This window comes from Trachypithecus francoisi, unplaced genomic scaffold, assembly GCF_009764315.1.
Source record: "Trachypithecus francoisi isolate TF-2019V2 unplaced genomic scaffold, Tfra_2.0 Contig01579, whole genome shotgun sequence".
Classification (NCBI taxonomy): Eukaryota; Metazoa; Chordata; class Mammalia; order Primates; family Cercopithecidae; genus Trachypithecus; species Trachypithecus francoisi.
Window position 1 is genome coordinate 3,386,604 of NW_022681442.1, and position 14,941 is coordinate 3,401,544.

General features: G+C 47.3%; 1 protein-coding gene across 7 annotated transcripts in view; it reads left to right on the plus strand.

Moving 5' to 3' along the window:
- The window catches only part of MKI67 (marker of proliferation Ki-67), a 31,321-nt gene extending 27,501 nt beyond the window's left edge, over positions 1 to 3,820 (plus strand). For all 7 annotated transcript variants that reach the window (XM_033178945.1, XM_033178983.1, XM_033178959.1 and 4 more), the window contains one exon: positions 1,224 to 3,820. In XM_033178945.1, the coding sequence (XP_033034836.1) occupies positions 1,224 to 1,289 (66 nt within the window). In that variant the 3' untranslated portion in view covers positions 1,290 to 3,820. The remainder of the gene's footprint in view (positions 1 to 1,223) is intronic.
- Positions 3,821 to 14,941: the final 11,121 nt, after the last annotated feature.

Below are 14,941 nucleotides of genomic sequence, written 5' to 3' on the forward strand. Positions count from 1 at the left end.
TCTGAGTTCAGCAAACGAAACTGATATAGCAATAACCTCTTCAGATACAGAATTCTGGCAAGTACAGCTGTCCAGACAGACGTTCAGCACAAATTAGGAAGCTTCAACTGCCAAGAAGAGGAAAGATTCCCCAATACCTGCTGCATAGCCAGGCAGCCAGTGGAGGCGGAGGGCTTGTGTGTCTGGATGGTGGGCAGAAAGTCCTAGTGGGGAGATATCCATAGACTGTTCCAGAGAGGGAGGAGGGGAGGCTCAACAAGGACACTGATGCCCACACAGGTGTCCTAAGTCAGAGACTACTTCTGGGGCAGGCTGGAAGCAGAAGATATCTGACAGTGCCAGACAAGGTCCTAGAGACCACAGGGACACCAGGGATGCAACAGCTGATGTGGGTGAGCACAGTCACCCGTCCAGTCTTACAATAAAGCACAGGCTCTAGGCGCTCCCCAAATTCACAGTCTGGAAGGTGCTGCTTCATCAGAATGAAACAAAAGAAGGGTGAAAGCAAATCTTTTAACTAGGATGATTCCTGAACACAGAGCAACCAGGCCCAAGGCTGAGCCAGGCCCGCTGTGTCCTGCCAGGGGCGTTCCAGCCTCTTCTCACACACAAGCACCCAGGAGACGCCCAACACATACATGCTCCTCTATTGCCGAGTTCTTCGGTGGGTGTCGGTAGTCCTAGAAAATGCATATATAACAGATTTTTTCCAGTAAGAAGCTTATAGCCATGCTTTTCACCATGGTCCCTCCCCCTTAGCCAAGAGGTGAGAACTCCTGTAAGAGTGAAGGCCAAGGCAGGTCCCCTGCATGCAAGTTGGGGATAGTTCTGTCTATGGGAGCTGCTTGGTTTAGAAGACCCAAAAGACTTAGTCCTGGTTGGATTCACTTTTTCTGAGTGACATTTTTTAGTTTGTGAAAATGTGTGCATTGATGAAGAAATTTTGTTTTATTATGTATTAGCTTAAAATGCATTAGGAACTTTTGTATGAAAAGATCACATTATTTAAGTGTAAAAAAACTGCATAATAACAGCAGTTCAAGTCAAGAAAAACAACGTTAATGGAATATATTTTAAAACTTATTTCTAGCCTCAACATTCATTTTCTACAACTAAGGACCAGCATAATACCTAGTAAGCCTTTGAGGTTTTGCAGAGGAGGTCGATGACAAAAATGGGTGTTTAAATTACTTAAGAGTTCTTTTTCATTTCTTCCCACATAGGCTGAGGACATTGTGTGTGTCAAGAAAATAAGAACCAGAAGTCACCGGGACAGTGAAGATGTTTAACAAAAAAAATCGAACTGGGAAAAATATAATAAAGTTAGTTTTGTGGTAAGTTCTAGTACAGTTTTTGTCATAAATTACAAGTGAATTCTGTAAGTAAGACTGTCAATCTGCTTAAGGGAAGAAAACTTTGGATTTGCTGGGTCTACATTGGCCTCGTAAACTCCACTGGGAGCACTGCTGGCCTCCTGGACTGAGAACAGTTGAGCACTGGAGGCGTTGGGAAGGAGTTTGGACCATGCTTTGCTCTCAGCTTTGCGGAATGAAGCCTTGAGGTCTATCATCACCCACAGCCACCCTACAGCAGCCTTCACTGTGACCCTTGTCACACTGTGTCATTGTTTAAATGTTTGCCTGTGTCCTCCAGGGCATGATGGCAGGAACACCTATGCTCGTCTGTCCCAGCACTGAGCCGGCACTTGGTAAACATGAACGAGAGGGTGAGTGCACTGATGAATGGAGCTTTTAAGATCTGTCTCCAGTGGCTAGGCCCGGGGCATTTGGTCCCCATGTTGAGGCGATGGCACATCTGCACAGGCCAGTCCTATTTTTGGTGTCCTTTCCTTTCTCAAAATAAAGTGCTTTGGAGAATGACTTGTGAGCACATCTTTAGGGACCAAGAGTGACTTTCTGTAAGGAGTGACTCGTGGCTTGCCTTTGTCTCTCGGGAATACTTTTCTAACTAGGACTGCTCTCACCTGAGACATTCACCCGCAGAATCTCAGGGTCCCAGGCTGCGGCGCATCATGACCTCAACCTGGCTCCTCATCTTCTCCGGCTTCCCTGTCATTGAAAGCTCCAGAAGTTTGCTGATTCTGCTCGTGCCTGTTCTCTTTCTGACTCTGTCTGGCAGCCCGATACCACCCGGTACAGGAAGTGACGCCAGTACTCTGAAAAGCACCGTCGTGCTTGGAGGGACTGAGCACTCAGCCCTTCAGCCACGATTTCAGGATCACTTCCTTGTGAGCTGCTGCCTCCAAAGTCTCCTTTGAAGCTTAGACATCCTTCTCCAGCTTCAGGCCTGTACATATAACTTGTTCTTCTCCATTTACGTTCCAGTTTGTCACCTGTCCTCTCAGTGTTCCCCAAATCAGAGAATAGCCCCCCATTCGCCAAATCACCTGTCCGGACTCCCCATTTACCCACTTTGCCAGGTGCAGGTGAGGATAGCACATCAGACAGGGTAGCTGTCCCCCAGCAAGTGCCCTGTGTGGTCAGTGCACCCCCCATCTCCACACTTGTCTCCCCAGTGTCTGGCGGGGAGCCATGTGACATGAATATTCGCTGAATGAATGCAGAAATCAGTGGTACTGACTTGTGCTGTATTGGCTGCCATGATAGTGTTATAACAGCATCGCCCATGATCATAAGGGAGAATGACATTCTGCTTGAGGGAGGGAATAGAAGGGCAGGGAGGGGACATCTAAGGGCTTCACAGGGCTGCAAAGAGTACGGGGATTGTGCCAGAGCAGAACGGGGGAGGGTATTCAAGGAAGAGCGGCTCTTAGCGGAGGCACTTGGGAAGGTATGATGCATAAACGCTTCCTTCTAGGTAGGCCCACTTCAAAACCTTTAGTAGGAATGTTGCTATGATCAAGTTGTTCTAACACTTCAGACTTAGTAGTAATTATGACCCTCACATAGAGAAAAATTGTATCCAGCCATATGCCTGTGGAGTGGAATATTTTGTTTAGTAGAAAAATCCTTCAGAGTTAATTCTAACCAGAAATCTTGCTGAAGCGTGTCAGCACCTTTTCTCACCCTAGTAAGTACAGTATTTCAAGCGCACGCTAAGAGTGGTTTTCATTTTACAGGGCTGTTGACGGATTAGAAACGTTCATTCAAGGGCTACCGCTGTGTTTAATAGATGAACACCACTTCTACACAACCCTCCTTCACTTTGTATGCTGGGGAGGGAGGGAGCTGACAAATACTGCCCATTGCCCTGGGCTGACTACATTTGAGAACAAATACCCACCCATTCCCACCATGGCATGGTAACTTCTCTGAGCTTCAGTTTCCAAGTGAATTTCCGTGTGATAGGACATTCCCAATAAATAGAAGCTGTTTTTACTTTTTCGCCTCCCAGGGCCTGTGCGATCTGGTCCCCAAGCCTCTCCTGGGCTTTCTTACTCAACTGTACCCACTGTCTCCTGCCTCCCTTTGGCAGGCATCCCCAACCAGCACACACTCCCTGCTGTTTTCGCTGCCTGAAACTTTCACTCCGGCCCCACCAAGATCATTGCATCCAGTCCTGAGCTCAGCTTAAGGGCGGCTTCCTGCCTGTGGGCTACCTCACCCCATCCCTGTCCTCCAGGCTGGGGCGTGTTCGTAGTTTGCCTGGAATTGTTCTGTACCTCTTTGTAGCACGTAGCATTGTGGAAACCAAACCACTAATTGAGTTTCTGGCTCCCCTCCTGGGGTTGTAAGTTTTGTTCATTCATGAGGGCCGACTGTATATTTCCTGGTTACTGTATCCCAGTGACCAGCCACAGGAGATGCCCAACAAAGTATGTGATGAAATGGTCTTAAAACCCATGGTATTTTCATTATAGGGAGAGTGGGGAAAGAAACTAAGTGTGGGTGGGGCAGACAGGCCAGTGTAAGAGAGACTGGTTCATTACGTTCCATTTTCATTTCTACGACTTGACTGGATGGTCATTTTCTCTCTTGGCCAATAAGTCATCGCAGCCACTTTTAGTCCTGCAGGAATGGCCTGCTGTATTTCGAGAACTACCTGCAACCGCAGCCGTGTCTGCTTTGTTGGAACAGAGGTGCTGAGTTGAGGGATGGGGATTTGACCCAGGGCAGCCCCAAGTCAGCAGATGAAAATACATGTCCTGACTTTCCTCTGGCAACCCTGATTTGACATGGATCCTGCCAGTGAATTTGCTGGCAAGTTCCAAGGGCAGGAGCCTGCAGTAGGTCAGTTAGTCCTGAAGAAGAGGTCTTTCTGCTGTAGTGAGATAAAAGTTTGCAGGTGGGTGCATCTAGGGCTCCTCACCATCTGGAGAGGCTGAGGAGGAAGGGAGGGAGAGCCATGCTCAGTGGTCAGTTTGGTCAGGGAAGAGGGGTCAGGCCCCAGCCCACATCCTGGGCTGTCATTGAGAGTGAACATGGCAAACGGCGACTCCATAAACTCAACTGTAACTACATAACTAAATGATTTCGTGTGGCTGGGATCCTACCGTTTGCTGGGTTTCCTGCAAAGGTCCTCTAGATGAGCTGCAGGAATCTGGCAGTCTGGTTACAGCTGGAGAAACTGATTTCAGTGCTGTGCAGATGCTCCCAGACCCCCCAGGCATCTCCAGGACACAGTCACCAAACCCCCACCCTGGTATTCCCGGCACGGACTGCCATGCAGGCACACAGCACTCCATAATTTGGAAATGTGGGTTTCATTGCTATTGCTCTTCATGAGGGAGCAAATAATACCGTGATGTGTTGGCAGGAAACCCCTCCCGCAGTGCGCACAATGATTTCAGGAAGGAGATTTGATTGGTTTGTTGTGTGTTGCCCTGCAAGGGCCCCAATCAGCTTCCTGCTCATCAGCCACATCTCAAGCATCCGTGATGTCAAGCCCTGAGCCAGGTCATTGGGTTTGGATACCTGCTTGACTCATCTCTCCAGTGAGGTTCCTAAGGAGCATCCCTACCCCAGCCTCCCAAGGGGAGCTCTCAATGTCACCTGAAGAACAAACAAAAACTGTGGACAGTACAGTCCAAGGCCTCTGTGACTGGACAGGCTCCCTGCGTGATACTCCTGTGTATGTCACTACAGAAATACAGCTGGTGCAGGCCTGTCCACCTCTCTCACAGGTCAGAGTGTTCTAAAACCCATCCTGGCCCTTGTTGTCTGTCTGCTTGGGGTTAGGGCAGGTGCTTCTTTATCATTTGCAAAATTTGTGTGATGTCTGGTATGCGTTCCACACCCTTGCAGAGTGTAAATTCCTAGAGAGAGTTCAGACTTTGGAGTCAAATGCATAGGTACAAATTCCAGCTTGTCTAATTTGCTGCTGTGTGAACTTGGACAGTCTTTCAACTTTGCTACAGTTTCCCATCTGTAAAATGAGGCTGTCTAGTACCTGAGCACATAGCATTGTTGAGAAGATTAAATGAGGCAATATGTGTAAAACACTTAGCATTTTACCCAGAGCTTGGTAAGCATCAATACATGCTAATTATCATCATCATCAGAAGATGAATATATTTATTAGATGCCTAAAACTCTAAGATAGTTCCCTTGGCTCATAAATTCTTTATCACCAGGGATTTCTCTGTGGAGGTGAAGGAAGAATCTGGAACATAACAGTCCTGAATAACCAGGAGCAGTGGCTCACACCTGTAATCCCAGCACATTGGGAGGCCAAGGCCAGAGGATCACTTGACGCCAGGAGTTCAAGATCAGCCTGGGCAACATAGCGAGACCCCATTTCTAAAAAAAAAAAAAATTAGTTGGGCATCGTGGCACGTACCTGTAGTCCCAGCTACTTGGGAGGCTGATGTGGGAGGATCACTTGAGCCCAGGAGTTCAAGGCTGCAGTGAGCTATGATTGTATCACTGCACTCCAGTTTGGTCAACAGGGCAAGACTCTGTCTCAAAAAAAAAAAAAATCCTGAATAATATGTCTATGTCTTCACTGAGCCCACATATTGAAAACTACCCAGAACACGAACAATGCAAAGAAACGTTATTTAACTAAGAGTTAAGTAACCAAATTTCAGGGTTATCCAAACTGAATATGGCCTCTGCAGGAGAAAAGAATATGTGTGATGTGGCAGCTGCAATCTGATACCATATTAGCAATGTATTTTTTTTTTTTTTAATCTTTTGAGACAGTCTCACTCTGTTGCCCAGATTGGAGTATAGTGGCACAGTCTTGGCTCACTGCAACCTCTACCTCCAAGGTTCAAGTGATTCTCCTGCCTCAGCCTCTGAGGAGCTGGGATTACAGGCATGCACCGGACACACCCAGCTAACATTTGTAATTTTTTTAGGAGAGACACCATGTTGGCCAGGCTGGTCTTGAACTCCTGACCTCAGGTGATCCACCCACCTTGGCCTCCCAAAGTGCTGGGATTACAGGCATGAGCCACCATGCCCAGTCAACAGTGTCTTTAAATGACATCAGATCGCAGAACTTTGCTGAGCTTGGCCCAGACACAGGTCTGGCTAAAACAGGTGGTGCTGGGACCAGGCATGGCTGGGACGTGGGGAAGCACATTCCTGTACAGAAAAGGTTCTGTAGACTTTAATCCAGGTCAGCAATTAGCAAACTTTTTCTGTCAAGGACCAGGGAGTAGATTTGTCCGGGTTTGCGGGCTGTACTGACTGTTATGCTGGCTCACCTCTGCTGTGAGACTGTCTCAAAAGAAAAAAAAAAAGACACTGCTAATATGGTATCAGATTGCAGCTGCCACATCACACATATTCTTTTCTCCTGCAGAGGCCATATTCAGTTTGGATAACCCTGAAATTTGGTTACTCAACTCTTAGTTAAATAATGTTTCTTTGCCTTCTTGCACAGAAGCAGTCGTAAGCGACACATAAGCAAACAGGCGTGTCAAAAAAAATGGCTTGTAAAAACAGGCTGTAGGGCCAAGCATGGTGGCTCACACCTGTAATCCTCACTTTGGGAGGCTGAGGCGGGCAGATCACTTGAGGCTAGGAGTTCAAGCCTGGCCAACATGGCAAAACCCAGGCTCCACCAAAAATACAAAAATTAGCCAGGCATGGTGGTGGGCCCCTGAAATCCCAGCTACTCAGGAGACTGAGGCAAGAGAATCACTTGAACCTGGGAGGCGGAGGGTGCAGTGAGCTGAGATTGTGCCACTGTACTCCAGCCTGGGAGACAGAGTGAGATTCCATCTTTTAAGAAAACGTCTTTGGCCGGGCGCGGTGGCTCAAGCCTGTAATCCCAGCACTTTGGGAGGCCGAGACGGGCGGATCACGAGGTCAGGAGATCGAGACCATCCTGGCGAACACAGTGAAACCCCGTCTCTACTAAAAATACAAAAAACTAGCCGGGCGAGGTGGCGGGCGCCTGTAGTCCCAGCTTCTCGGGAGGCTGAGGCAGGAGAATGGCGTAAACCCGGGAGGCGGAGCTTGCAGTGAGCTGAGATCCGGCCACTGCACTCCAGCCTGGGCGACAGAGCGAGACTCCGTCTCAACAAAAAAAAAAAAAAAAAAAAAAAAAGAAAACGTCTTTTAACAAAAACAAAAATCAGACTGCGGGCCCATTTGGGCTGAGGGCCTTCGTTTGCAAATCCTAAAATCGAAAATCTCCCTGATCTAGAGAAATGAGTGATTTAACATATGTGCCTCCTAGGACATATCACATTGAACTTAGCAGCCCCTTGCAACATAATGGGAAGCCGAGGGTGTGTTTCCCCTCGGGCTTTGGGCTCCCCGGGCCGCGGACCCCCTCTCCCCTCCCAGCCCCAGGCAGGATCGTGCACCGCAGGACTTTGGAAGCTGCGAGGCCAGACTTCCAATCCCAGCCGTGCCGCTTGCTGGCTGCATGACTTGGGTCCATCGCTTGGCCTTTCTGAGTCTGTTTCCCTAGCTGGGAGAGTGAAGATGGCAATTTCTTGCCTCGTAGCGTTGTGAGGACACAAGAAGAAAACTCAAGTAGATTGTGTAGCCTGGCCTTCGTGCTCAGAGGTCTCCACACGGTGCCATCTTCCTCATCACCCCAGCATGGCCAGTTCTAGTTCAGTTCCTAGAACTCTGGGAAAGGAGTAGTCAGGAGCGGACACGGCTCCAGGTTTTTCTTGTTTCTTGTGTGGGGTCTGAAAAAGGAGGAATGCAGTCATATCCAAGGCCCCTCTTGGGTAGGGGTCGCAGATCCAGGCCAGGCTGATATGAGCAATGGGAGATGGGTCAGGCCAGGCAGCACTGTCAGTTTTGATGTTGGGAGAGAGGAGGGGCATGACTGTGTATCAGCGAATTCCTACATTCCACCAGGCTGGAGGGAAGCAGCTTGTGCTGAACTGAATCACTCCTCAGCCCCTCATCTGCCTGCTTGCTTCCATGTCTCCTAGAGCCAAAAACAACTCGAGCAGCAACTTAGGGGAAAAGTTGCCTATATTTATATATAAACATATGTATTTATATATAATATGATCGTTATAGATATAGTCTAATACAATATATGCTTAACAAATTATATATTTAATATAATGTATATAATGTAATATAAAGATATTAATATTCATGACTATATATAAAATATATAATATGCTAAATATTATTCACTAGGTTTTCATCATTGGCAACCTAAGTTCTGTATAATATATAAATATTGTATATCCATATTTATACATAAATATGTATATAAAATGTTATAAATAGATAAGTACATATTTGTGTAAATATATACATAAAATATATGTTTATATGGAATTAGGTTGGCAACGATAAAAACCTCATGAAGAATATTTAGTGTAATAAAACTAGTCTCGTGGCAGCTCTTTGTGTTTCAGAATCTAGCCCACTATTAGGCCCTGGGCCCGCCCTCTGTTACTCCGAGAAAGCGTTGCTTTGGAAGTAACACGACGCTAGGTGGCCCCTGAGGATCCCTGAGCACAGTCTGATACCCCTCTCAGAAGCACCTCTGCCCTTCCTCTGTACAGCCACTTTGCTTGCTTGCCTCTTCCTTTGGATTCCAGGTTGGTCGGGGAACTAGTGGGCCACGTGTGTGCACCGTCTGTGCCTGCCTTCACCCACACGAGCCTGCTGGAAGATGGCAGCCACGCTGAAGACCGCTGAGCTACCCGGCCTCCCAGCCCAGGCTAGTTGGGGTTACCTGACTACCAGCCAGTCCCCAGATGTGAACGTGAATAAGCCCAGCGAGCATCACAGAGCTGCCTTGTCAATTTCTAGCTGACCCCAGATGCCATGTAAACAATTTGGGCTTCCAATGGCAGTTCTCTTCCCAACCTCTTATCCCCTGGGTATAAGGGATGTGCTCACTGATCAAAGCAAGAGGGAAACGGGCTTTGGATTTTAAGGCATTGCACTTCTGTGTCTTGAAAAGGGATATGGTTTAAAATCGGTCACTTAAGCTGGGTGCGGTGGCTCATGCCTGTAATCCCAGCACTTTGGGAGGCTGAGGTGGGCGGATCATGAGATCAAGAGATCGAGATCATCCTGGCCAACATGATGAAACCCCGTCTCTACTAAAAATACAAAGCCGGGCGTAGTGGCAGGCACCTATAATCCCAGCTGCTCGGGAGGCTGAGGCAGGAGAATCGCTTGAACCCAGGAGGTAGAGGTTGCAGTGAGCCGAGATTGCACCACAGCACTCCACCCTGGCAACAGAATGAGACTGTGTCTCAAAAAAAAAAAAGAAAAGAAAAGAAAAGAAAAAAGAAAAAAAATCACTTAAAGACATATTCTAGGATGAGGCCCTCTTGATCTACAAAACTGAAGGTCGTATCCACCAAGAAGAGTGGATCTGACCTCAGCCCAGCCCTGTGATGCCACATTCCATTAGGGCAGAGGAATAGCACCTGGCAAGAGAGGACCTCCCAGAATTCCAAAGGGGCCAGATGGCCCTAGTATCCAACCTTGGGCTACACAGATCTGTACATCTTTCATCCCAGAGAGGAGAACCCGAAGTATGTCTCTCGGTTCATGATGATGAAGATGAGGGAATTATGGACGGCATCAAGTCCATTCATAAAACACACTACCCCCCCCCCGCCCCGGTTAATGATCATGAGTGGTGGCTTGAGTATCAAAGTGGCCCATGCTGTCTTGGTTTTGCTATCTGGTTATACCATCTGGCTTTCTTGGTTTTCATCCATTCATTTCCCTGGAGTCCTGGCCATGCTTTGCTTCTTACTAATCTTATGCAGAAGCCAAGGCAAGCAAGGACGAGGCATACTTGGAGTATTCCCACTGGAGTAACTTCTGCAGCTAGAAGCTTTTGAGATGTGATTGTCATACAGAGCCACAGAAATGCAAGGTGCAGGGCAAGTGAGGGTCTTGGGAATTGCTGGAGATAATGGTGCTCTGTGCTTGTGGCAAGAGCAGTGAAGTGGTGAGACCAGTTTTTGAATGTAAACTTTTTATGACAATGGCGGCAAAAATGCCCAAAGTGGGCCCCTGTTGCCTATGACTGAGGTTTTCAGGTTGTTTTTTGGGTAGTAATGCTAGGCGATACAGCCCCTCACTAACCAGGCTTGCGATGGATCGCATGCCTGTTACATCTCGAGTGCCTAGCTTTCTGGTGGATTCTATTTGCCAGTCAGTGTTGGTTTCCAATGTGAAGCATCTTTGCTATAAACAGACTCTACTGAGAGCTGCGTGATTTGAAGAAACAATACATCCTACTTGTAATTACATGATTTTACTTGAAATATTAGTAAACATAACATGAACTGTTTCTATTTGAATCAGTGTGGTACTGTTGTATGTTCAGAACATGCATCTTAATACATAAAGTTAATTTCATTTATAAAATGCTCCAAAATGGGCAAAAAATAAACTGTTGTTTAGAGATGGAAATATAGGTGGTAAGACCATTAAAAATCAAGGCTCTGTTTATAATGACAAAATGCAAGATATTGGCTATCAAGAGAATAGAAAGGTAGAGGATGTGTATTCCCCATGGGCAGGGCTGACATCCTTGGGGGCAGGGAGGGGGTGTCCTCTGACATATTTATGTGTCCTCAGAGCTTCCCCAGCGCTGAGCCTTTCCCTAACAGGTGGATGGGTATGTGGTACTTTTGCACTGATCCATTTTGAATGCATACTGGCTACACGTGTAAGCTTTCCTAGGGAAAGTGACCACAGCACCGAGAGGGTATTACTGACCTCCTCAAGCAAGAACCACATGAAAGAGACTCCTGACAGTGGGGTGGGACTGGGGTCCCTCTACCTGGAGCAAATCACCTGCAGCCCTTTTTCTTGCACTACAAACCTCCGTGGCTCCATCACACCAAGCGATCATGCTCCGTCTCCGGAGTATCAGCTCATTTGGTGTCTGGAGAGGAGGAGGCTCAACATGATTCTCATGCTGAGGAAAATGATATTAAGCTAGGAATTCTGCATCTCTGGAGTTGTATTAAACCCACCTGCACATTTGAATCAATTACACGGTGATTTTCTCTTTTTTTTTTGGAAACAGGGTCTCACTCTGCCTGTCAGTCTGGAGTGCAGTGGTGCGATCTCTACTCACTGCAACCTCTGCCTCCCGGGTTCAAGCAATTCTCGTGCCTCAGTCTCTTGAGTAGCTGGGATTAGAAGCGCTTGTAACCATGCGGGTTAATTTTTTTATTTTTAGTAGAGACAAGATTTTGCTATATTTCCCAGCCTGGTCTTGAACTCCTGGCCTGCCCAGCTTGGCCTCCCAAAGTTCTGGGATTACAGGCATGAGCCACCATGCCTGGCCTTCTCAAGTATTTTTAATGTGCCACAGTGTTGTTTAATAACAGCTCAAAGAAAGGGCAAGTTACGCAGAGTGACTGAATTTAGAAGGGCCACAGCAGCATAGGGGTGTCCTGGGTTGGAATTCTGTCTCTTCTACCACCTCCAACCTAACTTTGGTCGAGTTTCATATCCTCTGGAAGCCTCTGTTTCTCAGCCCTTGAGGGCATATTGTGCAGATAATACCCGTATAAAGGGCCCAGCACGTAGGTGCTCATGAAATGAGAACTATTTGTGTATATGGCTCACTTTATAAACCTAAAATACATATTTTGAAAATAAGAAAAGAGGAATGAAGTGAATTTGTTGATTGTTACTATCATAGTTGTTCTGGGCTAATTGTTACAATGTGCTTACTATGCTTTCATCTTAATAGTGATTACTGAAAAACCACTGAGATTTTCCATGCTCATTCAGATATCCTCTCTAATCACAAGCATTAGTGCTCACCACAAAAGGGCCCCAAAGAACCGCTGTTGTGTTTGTTGGCCTCTGTTCTGAATGGTGTCCATTTGCATCTTTGAGGGAGGTTTTGCTCAGGAAAGGACTATCAGTGAGGGCAGGATGCCCTAGGCAACCTCGGACAGGATTCAGTGGTTGGGAAAGGAGGGGTAACCCCACACCTCAGCCACATGCTGGCCGCTTGGTGACACAAATCTCCAGGTGCTCGGTCACTGGCAGACACTCCTGCAGGTGGCAATGCAGCCACATCAGGATGACGTAACTTTCATCCATGGGGCTTTTCCGGATGGAGTGGGGATGTGTTGCTTTCAGAAGGAGGGCACTGTCATGTAACCTCAGTATCCAGAGCAGAGCCAAATGTGAAGCTCACACCTCGGTCCAGCCTCTGCCGGGGGCCTCTGAGTGCTTATAGCAAAGGCTGCTGGTCCATATGCAAGAGGGAAGCAGGTTTTGGTTTCTAAGGCACAGATGGGCTCCTTTAGCCTAGAATTCTGGAGGGGAACCCGATCCTGTGAAGTGTTTCTTGAAACTTGGTGTGATCCCTGGAAGAAGCCCAGAGTCCTATTTGAGGTGAGACTAGGATGTTGCCACAACATGCTGGGTGACAATGTCGGTGCATTACTTGGTGCTGCTTCCTGGCAAGTGCATTAAACAGCTGTCAGAGACGCTCTGATAAAGGAACAGAAGGGGCACAGTTATAATAGGAAAAACAAAGAGTTAGTACCCGTGTTTTCAAAAGACTGACAATAAACAAGATAATAATAATAATAAAAGATTGACAATAAACCAACAAGGAAAACTCAGCTGGCACAATGAGGAAAACGGATGAAACTCTGAACGGCGCTTCACTGATCAAACACAACTAACGCATGTATGAAAACATCTCAACCCAATAGAACTCTGGGACATGCAAATTCACATGAAGTCTGATTTTGTTTTTTTGCCTCTCGGGTGTGCAAAATCTAAAAGGTTTGCTAATGTCCTGGGTGAGTGACTTCTAGGGAGACAGCGCCATCATGCCCTGTTGGTGAGTTGGTGCCTGGGAAGATCCTTTGGAAGTGACAATTTGGTGTTTTCTACTTAAATTTAAAATGTGCATGCCCTTTAACCCGGAAACTTCACTTCTAGGGAATTCTTCCGTAGAACTAGTTTGCACATTAGCAAACATACACAAATGCAGGAGTATTCATTATACAATTGAAATATAGAATTGCAGCGTGGAAACAAGTTAATGTCTGTCACTGGGGAGGTGGAGGTGACTCTACAGACTTCGTTATATTTATACTGTGGAATGCCAAGCAGCCATTACACAGAAGTAGGAAGCTCTGTAAGTGCTGACATGGCCAGGCAGGATGTTGACCAAAGAGGGCCATCTGCAAAACTGCCCATATGTGGCAGATTTAGTCACTTGTAACATACAGTGCTTTCACATATTAACCTCCTTAACATCAGGGTTGTCACAAAGTTGGTGGGATCTTACAGGAATAAATGGCAGTATTCTTGCTTTCTTAGCAGAACATAAAGTGATTTTGACAATGGTAGTCCTGGATTTGATGATATACCAGGAGTTTGACTGTTGTTCGTAAAAGCAAACAACGTATATGTTTCTGGAACTATACAGATTTAAATTGCAGAGTGTTGTCTGGAGATGTACTCGAAAGTTATCAATGGAATGAGATGGGGAGAGGAGTTAGGAAACGCGTTAAGTGCTCTTGGTGTATTTGTTTGGTTTGAATGTTTGTAACAAACATGTCTCCCTATATTGCTGGTATTGCCCCATCCTTTGAGACAAGAGGCAGTTGGCTCTGTTAGACCCTGGGCCAAGTGGGAGACCAGCTGTGGGCACTGAATGTGGAAGTGGCAGTGTGAGATCCGGCTGGGGCATGGCTCTCTTGAGCCCTGGAGCTGCCCTCCCAGCAACCCAGCAGATGGCCCGAGGCCCCCCTGGGACGAACATTGCTCCCCACTGACACACAGCTGCCACGCCCAATATGCAAGCCATTAGAGGCCAAGCTTGGGAGCTTGGTGACCACAGCAGATGCCTGGATGTTGTGTGTCCCTGTCCCTGGGCGATCCTCTGATTTTGGCAACAGTAGGCCCACAAGTGGGGCATGCATGTGCCAGGGAGCTGGCATCCCTGGAACCAACCTTTCACCTGGTGGATGAGAGCTGTGGGTCAGCGCTCCAGCATCCTGCTCCTTCATGCATAAGATGTGGGAAGACCCCTTGTGCATCTCTGCAGAGTGGAGTTCCCAGTGTGGTCTCAGTAATGCTCCTCTGAGTGACTTGCTGAGACACACACACACTCATCAGTGCGATTGGCAACCTGCCTGTCTCTCCTGAGGTCCCTCAGCACTCAGTGTCCTATCTGTGTGTTTCTGTTGATAGGAGCTGCTTTTGAGGCTGGTCTGGCAAGTGTACTTTTGCAGACCTCAGCTCCTTCTGAGGCATTGGTCTGGGGCAGTGCTATTTGGGTTCAGTGGCCCCTGGTGAATGCCCAGTTGGTGACTTTCTTTATGCCTCTTCCATACTTCCTTTTCCTTGGATCCCTCTGCCCCTCCCCACTGTGTCCAGCTGTGCCTGCACCTTCATATGTTCAGGTCTGCTTACCCCAGGGGAAGGGCCAAGACCACATCCAAGCAGGACGCTGCTTGTCTAGGATGGGACATTGGGACCCACAGACTCATAAGGAGAAACCAGTATCAAAAGAGCCCACAACAGCAAACCCCATCTTATAGCAGGCAATTTTTTTTTCCCCC